The sequence below is a fragment of the Perca flavescens genome, chromosome 2 (assembly GCF_004354835.1).
Source record: "Perca flavescens isolate YP-PL-M2 chromosome 2, PFLA_1.0, whole genome shotgun sequence".
Lineage (NCBI taxonomy): Eukaryota > Metazoa > Chordata > Actinopteri > Perciformes > Percidae > Perca > Perca flavescens.
Window position 1 is genome coordinate 15,839,387 of NC_041332.1, and position 24,218 is coordinate 15,863,604.

Genomic DNA, 24,218 nt, shown 5'->3' on the forward strand with positions numbered 1-24,218 from the left:
CGTGAATGCAATAAAAATCAATAAAAGCCATAAAATGTTCTTGCAGTAATAGTCATAAGTGTTGTTGGAAGAACTCAGCACAACAGTTTATTTACTCGTCTGCCTTTACTTCGTACCTGCCCAATTCTTGTTCACAGATAGATACAGTTTCTTCTGTTCGGACTTGCTAAAAATCCCTGCTGTTGAAACTCCCAAAACCCCAGCCAGATACTTTGCCCAGGAATTACTCAACCCTTTCACCTGACTAGTTGTCTGTGTATGTTCAATGTGTTTGCTTATGTGTTAAGCAGGCTCATAATAAGATTTACAATAAACTTAAATTTCCCAAATAAGAAAAACAGAACAAAAAGAAAACAAAGGCATTAGAAAACAACATAAATGCACAATGGCCATCATTTTGCGATAAAATAGTCAATCAACTCTATGCTTAGACAAACATGTAAAGCATCATTGATTTTCTACTGTTTGTCTTTTTCCTTTAGAGCAGAGATAGCTTAAAGTTTTTTCAGAAATCAACAGTTTCTCAACTGCTGCTGGGAAATCATGTGTGGGTGTGTGCTTGTGTTACACGTGTACAGAAACACTTTGGGAGTAGGGTGGGCAAGACAGTAGTGAGCAGAAGTGGAGGAGGTGGCGGGGCGGTGGAGTGGATAAAAGGAGGGTGCTGCATAGCGACAGTCTACAGTGGATCAGGCTGAAGGATGAGTAGGACTCTGCTGTGGCTGCTGGCCTCTCTGGCCTTTGTCTCTTTGACTTCTCTGGCTGATGGAGCTCCATTGTAAGTAGACCTACCTTACCTTTAGACCCCCCCCGCCCCTATGTGCTTTAGTTAATTCACACAGAGCTAAAATATATAGTTTGTTTGTTTATTCATCTTCCTGATATTCAAATTATTATTGGTTAAACGGCATTAGGAGCAACACAAATATCTAGGGTCCTTTGCATGTATATTCAATTAAAAAAGTGTATGGATGGAAATATTAGTTTAACTTGTGTCTTACATAATAAGAATTTGAGTCCAGTTTGCAGTTCGTGTCACACAAGTCAAGGTAATGTGGTCTTTGAAATGATGCCAATGAGTTGACCGGATTCTTGTTCAGAGTTTGCACAACAATGCATTAAGCCAGACAGAGCCAAAGTCTAGAGGCATGATGAAATGTTTTGTTGATCCAGTACTGGATCTTCATCAAGGTAATCAATAGATCACTCATTGTGTATGAAGTCTATGCTGGAGCTTATAATTGTAATCTAAGCAAATAGGTTTGTTTTCTTTGGTAATTTGGTTGAATTAAAACTTTAACTCTAACTTTAACAGACTCTAAGACAGTGATTCTCAATCTGGGGTGTGGGTCCCAACATAAATCTGAGGGGCCAAGAGGCAATTAAAGTAATAAGTAGGGGGGAGGGGGGGTACATTTACATTTCACAACATTATGTTAAAATATTTAGAATTTTCTACAATTTTTCCTTTTTGTTCTTGTGAAATACTAAAATATTCCTATCATTTAGAACAGTAAAACGTCACACGACAAGGGTTTACCATACAAGCACTACCATACCCTTCTTTATTTCTTTTAAGAGGTCACACACAAAAAAGGTTGGTAATATTTGTCAGGACATGGTAAGCAGCATGTGGTCACTTCTGCACATTGACTGCAGAATATTCACAATAATATCTTTTTCTCTCTCACCACTGCTCTACAGGAAGGTGATGTCTGCCCCTAACTTGTTGCGGGTAGGATCAGCAGAAAACGTCTTTGTGGAATGTCAAGACTGCACCGGGGGAAACATCCTGGTCAAGATCAACGTGATGAACCATCCAACCAAAACCTCACAGCTGACATCCACATCTGTGACCCTTACCAGTGCAAGAAACTTCCAGGAGCTCGGACAAATAACTGTAAATGAAATATTGTCACGCTGTGCCTGTTACTGTAACTTGGCTTCAATTACTAACATGACCAGAAATTATCTAGAAATGAATCCTGATGCACATACTGCTCATCATACTGGTTTCAGATCCCTCCTGGAAGCTTCAGTAAGGATCCTACCATAAAGCAGTATGTGTACCTGCAAGCTCAGTTCCCTGACCGACTGCTGGAGAAAGTCGTCTTAGTGTCCTTCCAGTCTGGGTACATCTTCATCCAGACTGACAAGACCCTCTACACCCCCAACAGCAGAGGTGAGTTAAATACTGAGTTGTATAACTGTTAAGAAACACACTTACTTCTGTGTTATTCCCAAATTAAATTATTGTACTGTAAATTACAGTACAACAAATTCCTCTTTTGACATTTTTGTCACAAATTTTAGACACCTTCCTCCAACCTTCAGCAGCAAAATTAACCTCTTTCTTTCTCTGTCAGTTCATTACAGGATGTTTGCAGTGACACCCCGTATGGAGCCCGTAGAGAGGGATGCCGAAGCTCAAACTGATGCTTCTATTTCCATCGAGATTGTGGTATTGTATTTTATCTTTGATAAGCACAGATTGTAATGTAATGTTATATAGTCAGCTGAAACTGAGAGCATGAAACCTCTTGATGAGGTGATATCACAAATGCTTAAAAGTAGATAATGTTCATACTAATGACCAAATAACAAAAACAGTTAACCTTGTGTCTTTATTGTTTTTAGTAAAACCTATTCTGCTACTTACTGTAAAAAATAAATGCAAGAAAAAATAAATCTAGTGGCCGAGTTGCACGTTGAACACAGCCTCTTTCGTCAGTGACAGAAGGAAAGCTAGAAAAAGTACCTGGAAAAAAGTCAATATAGACATTGACCAGGGTCATGGATTGTAGACAAAAGGCATAGATCAAATAAAGCATGTATTTACTAAATCAATTTGTAAACAGGCACAGCTCTGTGTTCATGTTTGTTTAATATTGTTTATTTTTAGACCCCTGAGGACATCATCTTACCACTTGATCCAGTCTCTTTGAAATCAGGGATCCACTCTGGAGATTTCCAACTCGCTGAAATTGTCAGGTTAGTATTTTATCTTGTTCGAATTAAATTTTCCACATTGTATTTTGTTATTATTTATAATTTTGTTTTAATGGTGAATTTACATTTTACCATGGATAACAGGGTAACTCAGTTTAAACATTAATACCTTAAATATTTTAAGTTCATACAAAGTAAATTTGAACATGTTTATGTTGTGTTTTCTACAATTAATTTCCCATGCTGATGCTAATTTGGTGTTTGGACAGCTACTTGACAAAAATGATCTAAGTCATACAGTATAGGAAGTGTAGAGAGACACACTAAATCCTCAGTACATTCATCACTCGAGCCAATCTATCTATAAATTGCAGGAAGGTCTTTCTGTCTGTCTGTCTGTGTGGGTGTTAAGCGCATATCTCTCGAACTGTTAGTCCGATGGATTTCAAACTTGACAGGTGTCTTTCTACTGGCACGAGTAAGTGCATTGCCAACTTTGACGTTGTGTGGATAAGTTGTGTGGATAAGAAATGCAAAAGATATCATCGGTAAAAGAAGCACACATTGGCTTTTGCCGCTCTAGCCACTGGCCACTCCCCCTCTACTCACTGAGTGAGAATTGAGCAGGACCAGAGACAGAGAGAGAGCAGTGGAGCTTTGGCAGCTAAAATGTGACATACACCTCAGGCCCTGCGCGCGCACACACACACAAACGGTCCGGTTCTGGTGGTTGATGAACGCAGATATGTTCTGATTAGCTCTCATAACGGGCCGGGTGCGTAGTGCACTGCCATGAGTCCATGACGCTAATGTCTGATTACTCCATATTGTTATTGTGATATTTTGTGATTATATTTTAAATCTGCAGCGTTCTCTGCAGTGCTTTTGCTCTTGCAGTGGTTTGGGGTCCTTCTGTCAGTCATTTTGGGGTACAATTTGGTTTTGAAGAATTCTACAAGCAGCAATACCACAGGCCAAGCAATCAGCCCATTCTGAACAGGCACATTTTCAATGGGCAACGCACTAGTACTTTAAACTTTAAAACTTTTATTCTGAACTTCAGTGTTTCTGTAGTTACTATCAACAGAAAGTTGTTTGCAGCTGCTCATATGTGTATTCTCTTAATGAATAATTAATTCAATCAATTTCTTTTATTTAGTATAAAATGGATATTAAAAGAATATGTTTTTGTGTGTGTGTGTGTGTGTGTGTGTGTGTGTGTGTGTGTGTGTGTGTGTGTGTGTGTGTGTGTGTGTGTGTGTGTGTGTAGTCCCGGACTGTGGAAAGTGGTGGCGAAGTTCCAGAGCAACCCACAGCAGAGCTATTCTGCAGAGTTTGAGGTCAAAGAATATGGTGAGCCCCATGACCTGCACTTTTATTTAAAACTTGTATAAACCTACAATTTTCACGTTTTTTAGATGATTGAACCCATAGTAACATGTTTCCAATTTTTCAGTGCTGCCCAGTTTTGAAGTTAAACTGATGCCTGTTAGCTCCTTCTACTACGTGGACAGTCAAGAGCTCACCGTCAACATCAAAGCTACGTATGTGAAGGTTTATTAGGTGTTATTCAGAAGCTTTGTTGCTCTTTTTGTCAATTAGTCATGTGTTTTTGATGTTCCCATTTTTAATTGTGGCCTTAAAACATATCCCTCTCTTGAGGATTTAGGTATCTGTTTGGTGAAGAGGTGGATGGGACGGCCTATGTTGTGTTTGGGGTTATGCAAGACAATCAAAAGAAGAGCTTTCCAACTTCTCTTCAGAGAGTGCAGGTGAGCTCATACTCATGTTTGCTGTAATTTTCTATGTGTCTTGTGGGACTCTAAAACATGAAACTGTCTAGGATTTCCTGATGTCTGCAGTTATTTCAGTTACATTGTTACATTCCTATCTACAGATATTATTTATTTAGGATGTTGAGAATAATGCCAGGCTGACATACTGTAAGAATTTACACTGTAGTACCTCCAACTGTTCAATGACTGTATCACTGTATTTCAAGATGCATTTTTCTATTATGTCACATTAGATAGAGGGAGGTGTTGGAATGGTGACACTGAAGAGAGAGCACATCACACAGACCTACCCAAACATCCTTGAACTGGTGGGGAGTTCCATATATGTAGCTGTCAGTGTGCTGACGGAGAGCGGTAAGAAAGAGAGACTGTGTGTTTGTGCTTGTTCACAATGTTTGATAATGTGTGGGTCAAATTAACTATCAGTATTATCAGTTTATTACTACTATTATTATTATTGTTGTTGTTATTATTATTATTATTATTAATAATAATAATAATAATAATAACAATAATAATTTCCCAAAAAGAAGAGATATCAACATACGTTGTTCTGTATCAGTTAATCTAGAAGAAAGTAAACAGATGGTAAAATTAGTTTTGTGTTTCTGCATTCATTCACAGGTGGTGAAATGGTGGAGGCAGAGTTGAGAAGTATCCAGATTGTTACATCACCTTACACTATCACCTTTAAGAAAACGCCCAAATTTTTCAAACCAGGAATGTCCTTCGATGTTACGGTAAAGTACTTATTTAGATTTATATAAATTACCAGCAAAAGTATATAGTATATATAAAAGGCTATATTTCTACTTAGAAATAATAAATCCATTATAGAAAACATGTCATTACTGAATCCAGTTACTCTTTGAAAACACAGATGGCAGGACTTCTAAATATGAAGCTTGCCTGCTAATTAATGTTCTCTTAATAATTGTAATTGACTAGAGAAATGTTTTGATCTGTTTTGAGTTTCATTATGATGTACAGTAAAGGCAAAATACTTAGTGCACAGCACTAAAATTAATCTCATAACATGAGTTTGGCCTTACGTAATAAGATGTGTTTTCATAAGACAGTTACACATTTTTCTGATTGTTCAGCTGTTTGTGTCTCTGATGGCAGGTTGAAGTTGAGAATCCTGACGGCACTCCGGCAGAGCGTGTTCCAGTGGTGGTCGACCCCGGCCAAGTGAAGGGCTTCACTGCAGCCAATGGCATGGCAAAGCTTTCCGTCAATACAGGGGCGGGGGGACAAAGACTGACAATCACCGTAAGTCTATAAATGTGGTTTGCAAAGGGAAGTTTAAACCTATATTAATCAACAATTTTGATATTCACTTGAAGAGCAAGCAAAGCTTTCACCTGTGGCTGTTTGTGTACTGAATGCTTACCTGTGTGTGTCGTTAATTGCAGGCAAAGACCAAGGATGAGGTTATTTTAAATGAAAGGCAAGCATCAGCCACCATGGTAGCTCTCCCATATACCACTCCCGGCAACAATTACATCCACGTAGGTAAGGAACATAATATCATCAGATTGTGAAAAAAAGGTGGTGGCATTGGCAAAGTATGCACCATGCACTACATGTTTTCAGTGTTTAACACTCATCACAACATGTCACATTTGCAGGTGTGGACACAGCTGAGCTGAAATTAGGAGACAACCTGAAATTCAGCCTCAACCTCAACAGGCAGGGAAATCATGACATCACATACCTGGTGAGAGATGTTTTACACCAGCATATACAACTCTTTTTGTTGCATTCCACAACTTGTGTACTCTATACTTCGTCGGATAAGAACTGATATTCAAATATGTGTCCCTAGATCCTGAGCAGAGGTCAGCTGGTGAAAAATGGCCATCACAAGAACGCAGGTCAATTTCTGATTTCCCTAAATGTTCCCATTACCAAAGACATGCTGCCATCGTTCCGCATCATAGCCTACTACCACACAAATGGCAATGAAGTGGTATCAGACTCTGTTTGGGTGGATGTAAAGGACTCCTGCATGGGCTCGGTGAGACACACAACACAAGTTTAGGAGGGCAAACAAGACACCCACACACAAATTTATCAAGTTATTCGACATTTCTCAGACTTGTTTTTTCATTTATGTAACTGTTTTAACAAATACAAAACTGTATGTCCCATTTATTGACCTCCTTTTTCACATTTAGCTGAGGCTGGAACCATCAAGACCCGCTCCATCCTATGAGCCTCGCAAGATGTTTGGTCTTAAGGTCACTGGAGACCCAGATTCCACAGTGGGACTGGTGGCAGTTGACAAAGGCGTCTATGTCCTAAACAACAAGCACCGTCTCACCCAGAAAAAGGTTATTGCTTTATTTTATATTTAGGGACTGTTTGTTTTTTATTTAAGGGGCTACCAGAGGAGTTTTGGGATCTTTAGTCAAAATAGACTTAATCCTCCCTTCGCCAGCAATACATTTTTCTATTACGCTCCAAAATGATTGGGAAAAAGGGACGATCCTCCCCAACAATTTATTGATGCCTGGACTGGTCTGTGCTTGGCAAAGATGTACAGATAGCCACATTTTTTTTTTTTTCAATCATGGGAGACATGATTTAACCTCTGCTTTCTCATCTTACACATCCCACTCCTCTGTTATGGTGTGGTGGCCATTTCAGTAGATTTATTCACTAACATTGTTGTGGAAACACAATAAGCATGGAAACTAAATGCCCACTTCCTGCATTACTCCATTACTTCAAATACTCATTTACTCCTCTAGTAAACTAGTATTCACATGAAATAAAACAATACAACATTGAGACCATTCAACAAAGCACATTGGGTAATAACCCATATTGACAGCTGGCCCGCCCAATCAGAAATTCAAAGTTAAGTGTGTTGGTGTGCAAAGCACTGCAACAATCACAACAACCATGGATTGCTGTTGTGGCCAACAACTGGAAACTTTATACATTGTACGTCTGCTATTTCATTACTAAATTCACTTCTGAGACTTTTTTATGTGAGAAATCAACTATGTAGAGCTCAAATATGGGCCGTTTTACAAAAATTGATGGCCAATTGCAAATTTGGTCCGACCACGTCGGAGTTCAGAAGCTCCACAGTCTGACATGACAGCCGGGGTCGCTGGCTTGCCACCTGGCCAGTCCACCTGGCCAGTCCACCTTCACAGACCCGCTGTGAGCTGGCTGGAGTATTTTTTCCATGGGTACTCAAACTCAAGGCAACGTGAAAGCTTAGTCAGCTTCATTATATTACAGCTCCATGTCAGTGACGATTCTTTGGCAACAGGTGGCACAGTTAGCTATTAGAGTTGCATTCTCAAAGAAAGCAACTCCAAAGTCGTGTTGCTGTCATGTTGCGATTTTTGTTGGGTGAGACCCATCTGCTACATGGAAAAGTATGCACCAAGCAAGCCACTTTGAAATGTTGCTGTTTTCATGAACACAAAAGTTGTGTGACGCCCGCCCCCACTAGACTAAAAAATGTTGGGTGACCCTCCCCTCAACAAAGAATAAAATGACATGACCCTAAAAAATATATATATATTTGAGAGGGGTTTTCATTTAAAATTACTTGAAAAATTACACACATGTTGACTTTCAAGTTTGTTAGCTTTTGGCTAAAGAAATATCCGGTATAAATTTGTCCTGTCCCAAATACATTGTGTGATTAGGTGTGTCTTATGCCATATCAGAAAATTCATATACTGTTTGTTACAGATATTTCTGTTTAACTTACATCCTGCACGCCTTGTTTGTTTTTGTGTGTGTGAATGACCTCCAACCTGCTCAGGTGTGGGATATTGTAGAGAAGTACGACACAGGCTGCACACCAGGTGGAGGGAAAGATGGTATGGGTGTGTTCTACGATGCTGGGCTGTTGTTTGAGTCCAACACTGCTTCTGGAACTCCTTACAGACAAGGTGAAACTACTTTACTTTCCCTCTCCCTGAACATGCACCCATGAGTTTCTGAAAAGCCAAAACGAAGCTCAAAGTGGGCAGCCCACCTGTCACTCAAAGCAGAATGCCCTATGCAGAACTTTAAGCCTGAATATAGTTTAAAGGGGTAAGTTATAAAAAAGAACCAGTCCTAAAATGTTACATTTTGCTGTAAAGTTGTGCATTTTAACATGGGGAGCTAGGGGATTGACTCCCCTTTGGAGCCAGCCTCAAGTGGCCACTCACGAACTGCCGTTTTTGGCACTTCTGCATTGGCTTAATTTATTAGCACTGGAGATTTCCGCTTGGTTTGACAAGATAAAGGACCTCATTGATTGTAGGAGTTTTATATACAACTATACCATGCAGGAATCACATCTAGTTCCAACCTTGTTGGGTTCTGTTAAAGATCTTGTCTGTGATGCAATTCCAGAATTGAAATGTCCGGCCCCCAGCAGAAGGAAACGAGCCGCTACTATAATGGATGTCACAACCAGCTTAGGTAAGAACCACAGCTCTAAACTACCCAATAACCATATATTAATTAATCTTCTGTCACAGACTTCAGGCTCTCCACAATGTTTGGAGTTAGACATGTTTGTGGTTGTCTTTGTAATGCTTTCCAGTTTACCATTTTTCTTTTGCTCTATGTCTTCCTCCACAACCCTCTTTTTTTCCAGCGAGTCAGTATGAAGACCAACTGCAACGTGACTGTTGTTTGGATGGCATGAGGAACACCCCCCTCTCATACACCTGTGAGAGGCGAGCGCAGTACATCAGTGATGGTGCAGACTGTGCCGCAGCCTTCCTGCACTGCTGCAAGGAGATGGAAACCCAGCGAGCTGAGAGGAAGGAGGATAGCCTCCTACTGGCTCGCAGTAAGATACAGGGACAAGGGATGGGGGGTAGCCCTGGGTGGTTATTCATGGTCATACTGGTAGATAGAAAGACAGTCAAAACCGTAACATTTTTGATGACACTTTACTTTAGGTGAGGAGGATGACAGTTACATGGACAGCAATGAAATTGTTTCTCGCACCAAGTTCCCTGAAAGTTGGCTGTGGACAGACATCAAACTGCCTGCTTGTTCTCCACAAACACCTAACTGGTAAGTCAACTAAAATATAGACACAAACAATACACTGATGACTTCATTATGACACCACTAGGATTTAAAGTTTTTTTTTTTACTTTTAATTGTTAACACTTTTCTGTGTTTCAGTGCCACCACATCTCTGATGAAAAATGTTCCTTTGCAAGACTCAATCACAACCTGGCAGTTCACTGGCATTAGTTTGTCAAGAACTCACGGTGAGGATTCAGTGACTACAAGCTGTCTTGTGCTTTAGTTGTGCTGCTATCCTTAAAGGTTCTGTACTTGACATTCAAAACATGAATATGGCAGCAAACAAATGTTAGCTACTGTATGTAAAGATACAGGGGAGTAATGGCCCGAGCTATGAATGATGTCATACTCCCTTTGTATGTTGTAATCCAAACTTCTCTGTTCTTTGTTTTTACAGTGCATGTTAGTGCATTTGGCTGTGAAAACTGAAATAATTTTTTTTTTTTTATCCCTCTCATTTATAGGAATCTGTGTCGGCGAGCCGTTAGAGGTCATTGTCCGGAAGGAATTCTTCATTGACCTCAGGCTGCCGTACTCTGCTGTCCGTGGAGAACAGCTGGAAATTAAGGCAATCCTCCACAACTACAGCCCCGATCCTGCCACCGTAAGTCAGTGTTGCTCTGCTCTGGTGTTTCAGGTCAGAGCCACTGAGACTATGATATTTTATTAGGAGTTTGCAAAAAAAGGGCAAAAACAACAGGCAGTATTGACAGACAATTTGCATCAAAAAAATAGAAGGATTGTAATCCTTTCTCTAGTCTTTGATAAGTGTGATAGCTGGTTGGTTGTCTGTCCTTGGGAAACCTTATTGTAATATATACAGTGTGCATTTCCATTCTCCTGTAGGAAACCATGTAAAGCATTACATTTCCTCGGGCTGCACCATAGTGGGGTTTCCATCAATGTATTTTTTATGCACATTTTGCAGTATCACATTAGAAAATGTTGATAGAAACGGCAAAATTCGAAGAAAAAAAACATCCTCAAATTCGCAAAAACGTTTTTTTGCTCACTTGAAGTGGTTTCTGCCGTTTTGCACAAAATGGGAGATTGTCTTATTGACACCAAATGTCTCTGCCACAACCCTGTATTCTGGGGGCCAACTTGTACAATGCTACCTCTCTCCATTTAGTTAAAGAACTTGGCTTCTAAACTCTTTGATTTAGCAACATCAACTTGTGATGAAACTACGCTTTGCCAGTTGATGGAAACACTTCTAATTTTCTTTTTTTTTGCAACATTTTTTTTACCGAAATATTCACTTTGACATTCTGGTTCTGCTTCGGATGCCATCGAGCAGGACCTCTGGTTGTAATCAGTCCTTCACTGACCAATCAGCATTCATTAGCAGAATGCTAGCGTGTTATGGGCAACAACGACTCAACCTTAAGTACTCGTTCATTCAACTTTCAACCTATAATCCATGTTGAACTTGCAAAAACTACAATCAAATCTGAGATTTCTCAACGACAATCAGGCAAAAGAAATTCGTTTTGCACTCACCTGCACTCATTCCCAGTGGAACTCTGGTGGAACTGCAACCAAATTTGGTACAATGGGGCTAAATAGGGAGTGAAAAGGCTTTCTGTAGACGGGCTTTGACTTGATCATTTCCAGTTTCTAAAATGTGAGGATTGATCTACATTGACTACTTTTACTGTTATACTTTAAGTACATTTTCCTGATGAAACTTAAATAATTTTACTTGAGTAACATTTTCAATGCAGGGCTTTTACTTGTAACAGAGATGTCATGGGCTATGTTCCATTTAGCGTAAACACTCCCAAGAAACTCCAGGACACGGCTCAAGTTTACTGGGAATTTTGTGAAACTGCAATACAGTACAATGAGATGTCTATATTATTAATTAAACCCAAATACACATCAACAGTGTAAATAGTACCGCCTAGCTAACATAGCAGTGTAGCCTATATGATAAACACAATCAAGCTAGTAAAAACAACCAGCAGTAATAAACATAAAGCTAACTTAGCCTAGCACAAACAAATTAGCTTCTTAGCCGTCTCAATAATCTTACTAAATTAAAATAAGCAGTAACCTAATGTTACACAATGAGAAATACTTACAGACGTTGCCTTAACAAAAAGGGAGAAGGAAAAGCAACTCAGAAACTGACAGCTGGTAGAGCTCACACATTCCTGTAGCTGATTACCGCATGGCAATTTTACTTCCTGTTTCCCAACATGCACTGGTACTACGTTACTATGGTTACAAAGCTAAACAAACCATACTGAACTGCTGAAACGAAGTAGAACACATTTTCAAGTGGCATGACAAGAGTATTTTTTTACAGTATGGTTTTAGTACTTTTACTTAAGTGAGGGTCTGAATACTTCTTCCACCACTAAATAACACTGATGATTATGATCCTTATTATACATTACACATACTTCAGTCTTTGTCTCCATCTTTGTCTTGTTTTCAAGGTGCGTGTGGATCTGACTGATGAGGAGCATGTGTGCAGTTCAGCCTCTAAACGTGGAAGGTATCGTCAGGAGGTCAAAATGGGGGCCCAAACTACACTAGCTGTACCCTTCATCATTATTCCCATGAAAGAAGGAACATATAGCATTGAGGTCAAAGCAGCTGTTAAAGATTCTTCGCTAAATGATGGAATCATAAAGAAGCTGCTGGTGGTGGTAAGAAAAGCAGACTCCATCTAGCGGGTTTAAAGCTTATTTATAACAACTGTTCTCTTAAATGTTCAAGAGAAAGAGAAAAGAACAGCGATCTCCCATGTTAAAGTCAGTCTAGGAAAACAAGTATCCTTTTTAGGTTTAACTTTGATACAAATGTAAACTGTATCAGTGTTTTCAAAATGAACTGTAACGAAGGAATATTTTAATCAAATTCAAACCATAATTGTATTTTGTTATATATAGATATAGATTGCTCCAAAATAGTTGTAATTTCTAATGTTTGTCCTCACTGTTGTTTTTCCAGCCTGAAGGCGTTCTGGTTAAATCTCCTCAGATTATAATTTTAGACCCCACTACTAAAGGTGTAGGTGAGTTTACCCATTAAATAGCCGCATTATGTAGTAATTATGTAATATTGTATTTTCACCATTTGCTACCTGATCCCCCAACTTGCCCACTGTTTCTCCCTTTAGGTGGTACACAAGAAGAAACTCTCAATAGTGGAATTCCTATAAAAGATTTGGTTCGAAACACACCTACTAGCACACAGATCTCAGTGACAGGTCAGATATTATGTTGTATCTCAGCATGTTCTTAATGTTATTATTGGTGATATGACCTACCCTACTGGTTGCATTTTAGTTTTGTTTAATTGTTTCTTCACACTGAATTGTGTGTGTGTGTGTGTGTGTGTGTGTGTGTGTGTGTGTGTGTGTGTGTGTGTGCAGGGAGAGAACAAGTTTCTGCGCTGGTGGAGAACGCCGTTAGTGGGAGCTCTATGGGTACTCTGATCGTCCAGCCCGGCGGCTGTGGAGAACAGAACATGATCGGCATGACCCTACCAGTCATTGCAGCCACATATTTGGACAAAACCAACCAGTGGGAAACTGTGGGCTTTCAGAAACGTAACGAAGCCCTCCAACACATCAAGACCGGTGGGCTCAAACCTGTATTTATTAGCACAGATACCTGAAATCTTAATAGTTGGTTAATTCCCAACTAAAGTTTCTGATTGGTAGACTTGGCATCAAAAAAGGCAGTGTGGTAGACAGTAATGCATGCCATCCCTGCCCCACATATACAAGCTAGGGACACTGAGAATTAGTAGTCTCAAAGAAACACATAGACTCATAGACTACCATGTCGTAACCAATATTGTCAGTACAAACAAAAACCAAGGCCAAAGATGCTATAATCACAGAGAAAAAAATGTAACAAGACTTCTTAAACTGGTTGTATGTGCTGTTTGTGTACAGGCTACCAGAATGAGCTTGTCTTCCGTAGAAATGATGGGTCTTTTGCTACGTTCACGCATTATACGACAGGCAGCACCTGGTAAGCATCCAAACATCCATGATATATAATTGTTAACACATCCTCCTCTAACTTAGATCCTGACTATGTGACAATGGTGTATTACATCTGCATGTTGAAAATGTCTTTAAAAGAAGTAACCCCTTGAGATGCATATACATAAAACTAAACTATTACACATTCTCCTCTCCTCTCCTCTCCTCTCCTCTCCTCTCCTCTCCTCTCCTCTCCTCTCCTCTCCAAGGCTGACAGCTTATGTTGCCAAGGTGTTTGCCATGGCTAACAATCTGGTGGCAGTGCAAAGTCAACACATCTGTGACGCTATCAAGTTTCTGATTCTCAAAGCACAGCAACCTGACGGCTTGTTTCGAGAAGTTGGAACGGTTATCCATGGAGAGATGATTGTGCGTATACTGATTTCATTGACATAAATTCTTAAACTTGGTGCTACAAAGATAGCTGATCGAGATGAATACAATTACATATATGAAAAAATCTGTGTGTGTGTGTGTGTGTGTGTGTGTGTGTGTGTGTGTAGGGTGATGTGAGGGGCGCAGATTCAGAGGCCTCCATGACAGCCTTCTGCCTCATTGCCATGCAGGAGTCTCGCACCATATGTTCTGCCAGTGTTAATGTGAGTAATTCATCTGCAAATAAAGTTTTCTCTTTTTCCCTCACCTCTTTCATTTCTTCATTTACGGACTCCACACTAGTGATGAGCGATACAAAGTTAATGTGCTAGTCATCTAGTCTTTTTTAAACATTATCATTAGCCACTTAAGTTAATGTAGTTGGGTAATGATGTGCTCTTTGCCCTTGGAATTAACATTTAGTTACCACCGTAGGTAATGTTACACAGACATGCTAGTGATTGCAGCCTACGTTAGAGCAGATAAAGACATGGTTTAATCCATTCCTTACATTTTTCTTTAGTTTCTTTAGTTTTAGAATCGTTAAAAAAAACTGCTTGTATGAAGACTGTCGCTCCTAAAACATTCCCATACTGGATCAAAAGGTCCACAGCTCCCTAGAGCGAGGGGTTTAGTGAATGGTCAGTTTTGCTAAAAGGATTCATTTGAAGCGATTGGCACATTCAAAATGGAGACATATTTGCTAATTAAAGATTGTATTATAAAAAAGTGACCCCTCTTCTACAGTCTACATCTCTGCTTTTAAATACTGTAGCAGATTAACAAAGACATCCCATTTTCACACCACAGACACCTCTCTGACACAAGTGGTGCTTAATGAGGCCTCATTTTTGCGGTAATGTGATTGTTGACATGTCGAAGCGAGGCACCAAAATATCTTGCTTTGATTCAATCCAGTCTCAGCTATTGTCCAAGGATAAAATGCTATGGCATTCCTGAACAGAAGTGGATATTTGAAAATAAATGCACTACTGTTATCTCACCAATTTGTCAGCCTTTTATGCTCACACTCTCCTTCCTTTCTTTGTCCAGAGTATGCCAGGCAGTATAGACAAAGCAGTGAACTATCTGGAAAGGCGTCTGCCCAGCCTCACCAACCCATATGCTGTTGCCATGACATCATATGCCCTGGCCAATGAAAACAAACTGAACAAGGAGATCCTCTACAAGTTTGCTTCCCCAGGTGTCGTCACACAGCAATATTTTTTAAACTAAACCTCTGGTGGACCTGACTCCACCAGAACTGATAATGTTATTTTTCAGCCATATAGTGTCCTGCTTAGTACATAATGGTAAAAAAAAACTTAAATATCAGATTTTAATCTCTCAAATATTGATATTTGAATGTAGCAATGGCAGAATAAAAATAACAATGATTAGCAGTAGTACTTTTAAACCATCTCAATACTAAATAGAGCAGACAACATGGGATTTTAGCTATGCATTGAATAAAACTATCTTTAACTAAGAACATTTTTATTCTCTTTCGGCTTGGCTTCTCCCGGGGCTCTCCTGCTTCTAAAAAGAGTGGGCACAGCAGATGTTTCCGTAAACCCTTCCTGTTACCTCCAACCATCTCTGAATGCTTGTCCCTGGCTGTAGTCATCTTCGGCAAGAATTCCCAGTAATGATGTTGGTGCTTTCACGTCATATCTGGGGATTTTTACATCGCACAAAGTTATTGTTTGCACTGTTCTACACCTGTTGATAATTGGTGGTATCTTACGGTTATTACTCGGTCCTCTCTTCTTTCTGTAGCTTCTGCATCAAGGCTCCAAACACCATGGAGGCATGTTTGTGTATTTATATTCTTTAATCAGTTGTCTGATCAAAGAGTAAAATATAAGCGCCTTTCTAACTTTTTGTACACAGAGCCGCAGGTTTGGGAATTGGGATTGAGCGGGCGTCAGAATCTCTTGCGCAATGCATGCTGGTACATGCACTGAGGAATTTATTGCTTCAGTTGACTACATTCAGTCGGGCTCTCATGTAGCCTGTATGTTCATTTTCGCTTAAATGAGCTCATAACGGTAAAACAATTACTGGTAGTTAAAATTCTTTTAAAGCAATACTATGTAACTTTTCCTACTTTCCTACAGCTCGCACGGCTGTAGTTCCAATGAGAAAACCTGTAGGGGGAGCAAAGAGGGAAAAGTTACATAGTATTGCTTTAAGTAAACACATTTTACTTTATTTTTTATTTTATCTCTATAAAATTCAATATTTTAAGATGAGGAATTGGGAAATTATTAGTGAATGAATCTTGTTTCAGATAAAGCATAGTATTATATAGATATTTGTGTATGTCTTCCTCAGAGTTGTCCCACTGGCCGACACCTAAGGGATACGTTTACACACGGGAGGCCACAGCTTACGCTCTTCTCGCGCTGGTCAAGGCCAAGGTGAGCATGTCCCACTTGAGTATGTCTAATCAGGACTCTGACAGAAAATATACAACTGAGTCCTCATCCATGCTACCTCACTGAAAGGGTAGGGGGTTTGCAAGTCGGTGAAATGTGTCTCTAAGTAATGTAACTGCATCAGTTTTACACTTTTTAAAGTCACTAACTTTCAGTTTGTGTTCATTCTAGTAGCCACTTTGGACAAAAGCTCTTACCACACCTGCGTTGTTAAGATATTTTCTTTACGATGCTGTATTTCCCACTGTTTACTGAGTTAGCATTACAGGGAGGTCATATACTGTAGTTGTGATGAATGTTTTGCTCACACAGAAAATCATTCATTTACAAAAAGAGAATAAGTTACAGATGCATCACTGTCACTGTGTCATGAGCCAAAGCATTAAGAGTAACCAACATAACTTATATTAAAATGGCGCATTTCATGAAACCCAAGGACGCTTTACACAGGTACTGGGGGACAAGGGAAAAGAAAAAATTAGGCCAACACAAACACGGACAAAGAAGGAATAAAAACTGGGCGCTAAATGGAAGGGGGACATCATTTTATATGACGTACAACCACATTGCGCATTGTTAAGTTATTTTTTAATGAAACAGACATTTTACATACCTGAGGGACAATTTGGGGTGGGTTTTGAATCATTTGCAATCCCGTAATTGTTTCCATCTGTTGAAAGCCCAACTGAGATTGACTCGTTTTCTTGCCCGTCCTCTGTCACTCTGTCAGTTGTTCTTAGTTTAATTTCCTTTTTTTCTGTGATGGCCCTGTCCCACTATTAGCCATAACTACAACAGATAACTTCTAAAATCAAATTAAAATAAAGTTCTGCCTATAGAGAAATCTCCTGCTACCTTTTACCTGGCTGGATACAATAACACAGGCTTTTCCGATGTTACAAAGACATCTGTGACCCGTCAGAATGTGTGACTCTAGCGCCGTCTGCCTGACGCAAAACAATGCTTCATGGTTAAAATAGGACCAGGCAAAGGCACTAATTACAGTAAAACTAAATAAAAATAGCGTTACTCTTGTTTGCGCCGGTAATTTATGATCATTATATGAAAAATTACACAATTTTCACCATTTTTGGGGACATAATTTGAAATTTGGAAACATTTGGAAAAAAGGTAATATATTGCAATATATCGCAGATTAAAATCACAATAATATCATATCGTTATGAATGTGGGGTTGATTGTGGTGGTGATTGTGGTATGAATGCATGGGGGAGTGGTAGAGGTGGGTGGGGGGTTTGAAGCTTGTTTTGTCTTTGTTGTACGTATTAGATTCTAAATAAAATTAAAAAAAATAAAAATCTTTACTTACAAAAGAGGTTTTAATCTCAATGTGGTTTCTTAAAAAAATTAAGGTTATATATTATGACATAGTTATAAAAACCAGGGACTGATTTGAGCATCCTGCTCTGCATAATCACACAATAATGACACAAATGTGGAAAAATCAAGGACATGTAGTTTGTGATTGACTGCTTTTATTAGACAAGATTCGAGTCTCTGCTGTTTGATTATGTCATAATAGAAACAAATGATTTAGAAGCTCTAGGCTTTAGAAAATGTCAGATTACAATCTAAAGTATAATTGTAAAAGAATCAGGACTTGACTGTAGTTTTACTAAAGTTATCAACGTTAAGTCAACCACAGAGAATTTCAACCATTGACTTGCCTTCTGTTAATAAAGGCATTTGAAGAAGCCAGACCTGTTGTCAGATGGTTCAACACACAGCAGAAGGTGGGCGGAGGCTATGGATCAACTCAGGTAACACAGACCCCTCTCGCCATCTTGATACCTGCAGCTTATGTTAGCTCATAACCTATTTTCCTTCTAAATCTTGTTCCCCTCCCTCACTCTTTTTCTCTCTAGGCTACTATAATAGTGTATCAGGCTATAGCAGAGTACTGGACTAGTGCTAAAGAACCAGAGTATGATCTGAATGTGGACATCTTGTTGCCAGGCAGGTCAAAGCCTGACAAGTACAACTTCAACAGGGACAACCACTATGCCACCAGAACATCTAAAGTGAGAAAACACACAAACAATCACATAGTGGTTCATTAATATCATCATTCCTGATGTTTTCTGTATGTTTCTTTTGATGATCCCTGACTGAGTGTGTGTGTGTGTGTGTGTGTGTGTGTGTGTGTGTGTGTGTGTGTGTGTGTGTGTGTGTGTGTGTGTGTGTGTGTGTGTGTGCGCCCACAGATCAAAGATATAAACCAGAATGTGAAGGTAACTGCCAAGGGCACAGGAGAAGCAACAGTGAAAGTAAGTACAAGTTATTATTTAATAAATATATAGAGTTTTATCGATTATAGTCTCTTTTTTGAATCTCAGAAGAGACCAAATATTTGTTTAATCTTGTTTGGACTATATTTTTAAAACAGATGTCTATGAGTTCATCACATATTAAGATGCATTTTTATCTGTCTGACAGATGGTGTCGCTGTATTACGCTCTGCCTACAGAAAAGGAGAGTGACTGTCAGAAGTTTAACTTGTCAGTGCAACTCCTCCCAGGTAATTTGGTACCCTCTGTCTCTTTCTTTATTCATATTCATTTATTATGTGTTGTTTAGGTACAAACAACATAAGGTACCTTAACTTATGAGAAACAAATAAACAAAATACTAAATTACTACAATATTTTGCTCATGCAGAGAAAATGGATGAAGAAGAGAACACATACAAGCTGCGAATAGAGTTTTTGTGAGTATAATCAAGAAGTCATGAGTGAACTGTGAAGTGTTGTTCTCATAATTTTAAAATCTTAAAGGATTTTAGCTTTTTTATCTCCATCTTTTTTATGCTATTATTTAATTATTCCATCAATGCTGTGTACAGTTATAAGGACAAAGAGAGGGATGCATCCATGTCAATCCTGGATATTGGCTTGCTAACTGGCTTCACCGTTAACACAAATGACCTGGACTTAGTAAGAACATACAGATACACGTCATGTATCCACATCCACATACAGTTCAGTCAGTGTTTATGGTTGGGACAAACAAGATGTTTTAGAAAGTTTAGAAAGTTATCTGACTGTGTGTGTGTGTGTGTGTGTGTGTGTGTGTGTGTGTGTGTGTGTGTGTGTGTGTGTGTGTGTGTGTGTGTGTATTTGTAGTTGTCTAAAGGACGAGCCCGCGTTATTGCAAAATATGAGATGAATACAGTCCTGTCAGAAAGAGGCTCACTCATCATCTACCTGGATAAGGTTAGACATCACTGTTTCCTAGCTCTGTACTTTTTCTCTCTGCCTTGTTCTTCCTTTCTTTATCTCTAGCTCACATTTGTCCACAGGTTTCTCACACACAACCAGAGGAGATCACTTTTAGGATCCATCAGAAGCTGAAAGTGGGAGTCTTACAACCAGCTGCTGTGTCTGTCTATGAATACTATGACCGTGAGTCTCAGACACACTTTGAAACATATGATGCATCCATGTACATTGCTGCCAATAGATGTCAGAGTAGATAACACTGGATAAGCAGGCATTATTACCTTTTTAAATTATTTAATGTACATTTTCTGAAATCTTTCTTTCCCATTGCAGAAACACATTGTGTTAAATTCTACCATCCAGAGAGGAAAGCTGGAAAGCTGCTGCGGCTCTGTACAAGTGATGAATGCACATGTGCAGAAGGTAACCAGGATGATGTCAACCTGACGTAATCTGTTGTCTGTAAACATAAATATGTTATATCTGAAATTCTTGAACAAACACCTAAACCCAACACTAACATGGTGCTTCATAGAGATAAAGCATTGAGCCATCATGTGGGGGCTTATCATCCTGCATTGTCTGTAAACTGCAGCAATTTATTATTGTAGCTTAAAATAGTTGGGGGACTTAAGGCCGAGAGAAGATTAAACAAGATAAAGAGTCTACAGCACATGTGTCAAACTCAAGGCCCGCAGGCCAAATCCAGCCCCTTGCAGATTTAGATATCAATATTAGGTTCACAATACATTTTGGCCCGCCTACTTTTGCGCCAAACCAAAAACAGAGGAAAGTGTTCGTTTAAAAGTGCAATTACCTGACATTCAAAGATGTCAGATTTGCTGACTCTGAGAGTTTTCATATTCAGGCTGTGAAACAGGTTGTTGTTAAAAAAAATGTAATCATTGTTTTGCTTGATTTGCTAAATTCTATGATGGCTAAGGAACTCTTTTGATGACTTTTGTAGGGCTTCATGTCAACAAAAATGCGACAAACATGTCGTAAAAAGCAACAAATATACAAAATGGGGACAAATGTCTGAGAAAGCTACAAAAAAGTTGGAACAAAAACAACAAAAATGAGGAAAAAAGCTACCAAAATGTAAAAAAAAAAAAAGTGACATGCAGTAACAAAAGCATGTCAATAAACTCTCTCTACATCTCTGGCCCTTGGTGTGATTCTCTTTTTCCAGTGTGGCCCTTAGTGAAAGTGAGTTTGACACCCTGGCTCTACAGCCATGCTAGTGGCTCTTAGAGGCTGTAACTATGTACAGCAGTACTTTTAGGCTAAATGCTATGCTCAAAATGACAATGCTGACATGCTGTCACATCTGAGTTGGAAATGTCACTCATTTTGCAGTTGTTGGGTCATGAACATAAACATTGCACAAATTAAGATTTTTTAAAAAGCATTTCATTAAAACATCACACAAGTGATGACAATGTACCTAGGAAAAGATAAATGTCTGAATCTAATTTAATGTCAATCCATCAAATAGTTGTTGAGACGTGTTACTAAAAGCTAAAAATGTAAACCTGCTGGTGGTGCTACAAGAAAAGTCAGGGAATCACCAAAGTCATTAGAATTTATCCTCTGGGCACCATGTGTATCTCTACTGGATATTATGGAAATCAATCCTTTAGTTGTTGAGATTCTTCCATCGGGACCAAAGTTGTGGGATCACTGACCGACAGACAGACATGGTCACTATTAGTGGCAAACTTTGCTAAAGATGATGGTCAAACCATGATGACATCACCAGGATTGTTCTCTCAAAGTATAGAAAACTCCCTTCAGAGCTACAGAGGACAATGTATAAGCATTTTCTCAGGCTGACTAGTACTAGTTGAGATGGTAAAGTATACTGTACCTCCAGTAGAGTGCCTTTTAAGATCTGATGAAGGAGATTGCGGTGGAATTACATTTTTTAGTAAATCACCAGATTGTAAATTGTAAAATAATCATTACAATGTTCCATCAAGGCAACAAGCACCTGCAGGGTCAAGTATTGTCAGAGCAGCGGGCTAGCTAAAGAACAACTCACTAACATACTTCAATTGTGTATCAGATACAGTTGCACTCACCCATCAACCCATCCACACACATCAACATGTGCTTTTTTGATCAGTTGTGTATTTACGTTGTGCCTATTGTGTATTTCCAGAGAACTGCAGTATGCAGAAGAAGGACAAAATCACCAATGATCAGCGAACAGCTAAGGTCTGTGAGAGTACACAGACCAGCATAATAGATTTTGGTAAGAGAGTGTGAATGGTTTGTATTTATAAAGCACTTTTATTCAAAAAATTTAGTGTGAGTAAGTGAGTTTACAATCTGCTAACAACTTGTCTGTCCTCAGTGTACAAAGTGAGACTGGAAAGTTTTGAAGAAGATGTGTCCACTGACATTTACAAAGCGAAGGTACTGGAAGTCATCAAAGAAGGTAGGTATTTATCTTTGAACTGCCTGAAAGACACTGATGTTTTTCCAAGGTCCCTTAAAGGTGATAGTGACATAACAATTTGTTTTCCTCTTTCTGAAATGGTTTGGGCACATTGAATCTCAATGGTGTTTCCAATCAGACAAAATTGTTCACAATCCTTCAATGCTTTCTTGCAGAGAGTTAAATGAGAATGAAGCTACCTCTAGCAGCCAGCTAACTTAGCTTACATTGTCAGGCAACCAGCGGACACTCAAAAAATAGACTCCCTTAAAAATGCAAATTGTTGGGCTCCTGGGTAGCTCACCTGGTAGAGAAGGCACCCATATATAGAGGTTTACTCCTCGACGCAGTGGCCTCAGGTTGGACTCCGCCCTGCCGTCCTTTGCTGCATATCATTCCCCCTCTCTCTCTCCTCTTTCATGTTTTCGATTTTGTTCTTTGTGCAGAGCCAGGCTAGCCGTTTTCCCCTGTTTTCAGTCTTTGTGCTAAGCTAAGTTGCATGTAAGCTACGCAGTCATCAGAGTGGTATCATTAGAGGTATCAATCTAAGTCTCAGCAAGAAGGCTAATAAGTATTTCCCCAAATTTCCAGCTATTTCTTTAAGCATGATTTCACTGGGAATATGAAAATACAGCACACATGTTTTGTACTGCACCTTTAGCTGTGCATTTAATCCTTACCTTTTCTCTGTTCTCCTATACTTGAATTACAGGAAGTCTAGATGTGGGTCCTCTGAATAAAGTGCGCAGATTCCTCAGTTATCCCCACTGCAGGGAGTCTTTAGATCTGGGGACAGGAAAAACCTACCTTATCATGGGCACGTCCAAAGATATTCACAGAGATGACCGGCAACAATCGTAAGTTTGTTCTTTGTGTGAATGTGTGTGGAGTTTGCATTTCAACATCTTTGCTGTTTTCTACAAGTAAATCAAAGCCTTTCTTGTACTCTAGCTTAAGTGTTACTCTCACTATGGATAGTGATTGTGGGAAGGGGTGAGGAGGCTTTTCATGTTATGTTTTAGAGTGTTACAGATGTGTATTTTTCACTATGCTTTCCTCAGGTATCAGTATGTATTCGGAGAGAGAACCTGGCTCGAGTACTGGCCAACAGAAGCAGAGTGTCAAACTGAGCAATACAGAATTATCTGTCTGGGCATGGAGGAGATGGTTCAGCAGTACCAAGTCTTTGGGTGTCAGCAGTAGTGAAACTCAAGAAAAGAAAATTGTTTTTAAATTGTTTTTATTTTGCATAATTCTTGTTATGTAAAACATTCCCTGCTATGGGATATGAGGGCTTATAATGTTGTACTGTATTGAGTCAAATGTAATGGTCTTAAATCTCATTGTCTTTGTATGAAAAATAGACACTGATTACTGTTATTTTGGTTGTGATTCAGAATATATATGCTCATGTAAATCAATTAACGATACTTGCAGCAGTAATAAAGCTGACATTTTAAGCTATTGTAAAACCAGTGTCAAAAATAAAAGTAAAGTTGGTGGTAGAGTGGGCGCCCATATATAGAGGTTTACTCCTCGGCGCAACGGGTCGATTCTGACCTGGGGCCCTTTACTGCATGTCATTCTCTCTCTCTCTCTCTCTCTCTCTCTCTCTCTCTCTCTCTCTCCCCTTTCAAGTCCAAGCTGTCCTATAGAAATAGAAATATAAAATCTTTAAAAATAAAATAAAACTATGTTTAACTGAAATGTTGTTGTTTTATTAGCTGGTTTAGCACGGAAATCACTTTAAAAAAGTGTTATGATGTAGCAGGTGCAAGTAGCCCTATCACACCCTATTGATAATGATTAATGAACAGACTTATTCCTGCGGGTACACAACACATAACTGAAAGTAACAGTATACCCACACTTACATGGAATGCCATTTTATTCAACAAT

At 39.1% G+C, this 24,218-nt stretch overlaps 1 protein-coding gene across 1 annotated transcript; it reads left to right on the forward strand.

The window, feature by feature from the left end:
• Positions 1-701: 701 nt before the first annotated feature.
• On the forward strand, positions 702-24,023 carry LOC114565280 (complement C3). Its single transcript, XM_028593232.1, has 43 exons — positions 702-778; positions 1,705-1,900; positions 2,020-2,182; positions 2,367-2,461; positions 2,903-2,991; positions 4,220-4,302; positions 4,406-4,493; positions 4,619-4,721; positions 4,979-5,099; positions 5,370-5,485; positions 5,871-6,017; positions 6,161-6,260; positions 6,377-6,465; positions 6,574-6,765; positions 6,926-7,081; positions 8,539-8,668; positions 9,120-9,188; positions 9,367-9,564; positions 9,677-9,794; positions 9,909-9,997; positions 10,277-10,416; positions 12,260-12,472; positions 12,777-12,840; positions 12,946-13,035; positions 13,201-13,407; positions 13,729-13,807; positions 14,031-14,190; positions 14,325-14,420; positions 15,250-15,400; positions 16,534-16,619; positions 18,341-18,418; positions 18,524-18,679; positions 18,863-18,925; positions 19,095-19,176; positions 19,317-19,365; positions 19,501-19,591; positions 19,781-19,870; positions 19,957-20,059; positions 20,210-20,299; positions 22,041-22,133; positions 22,236-22,319; positions 23,032-23,176; positions 23,381-24,023. The coding sequence occupies exons 1-43, from the start codon at positions 702-704 to the stop codon at positions 23,520-23,522; spliced, it is 4,971 nt and encodes a 1,656-aa protein (XP_028449033.1). The 3' UTR covers positions 23,523-24,023.
• The last annotated feature ends 195 nt before the right edge of the window (positions 24,024-24,218 follow it).

Bases quoted from the DNA above. Each gene is read 5' to 3' on its own strand.
- LOC114565280 (XM_028593232.1), top strand. From the start codon at position 702: ATGAGTAGGACTCTGCTGTGGCTGCTGGCCTCTCTGGCCTTTGTCTCT. The intron at 16,620-18,340 runs GTGAGCATGTCC...CTGTTAATAAAG, and splicing joins TCGCGCTGGTCAAGGCCAAG to GCATTTGAAGAAGCCAGACC. The intron at 23,177-23,380 runs GTAAGTTTGTTC...TGCTTTCCTCAG, and splicing joins AGAGATGACCGGCAACAATC to GTATCAGTATGTATTCGGAG.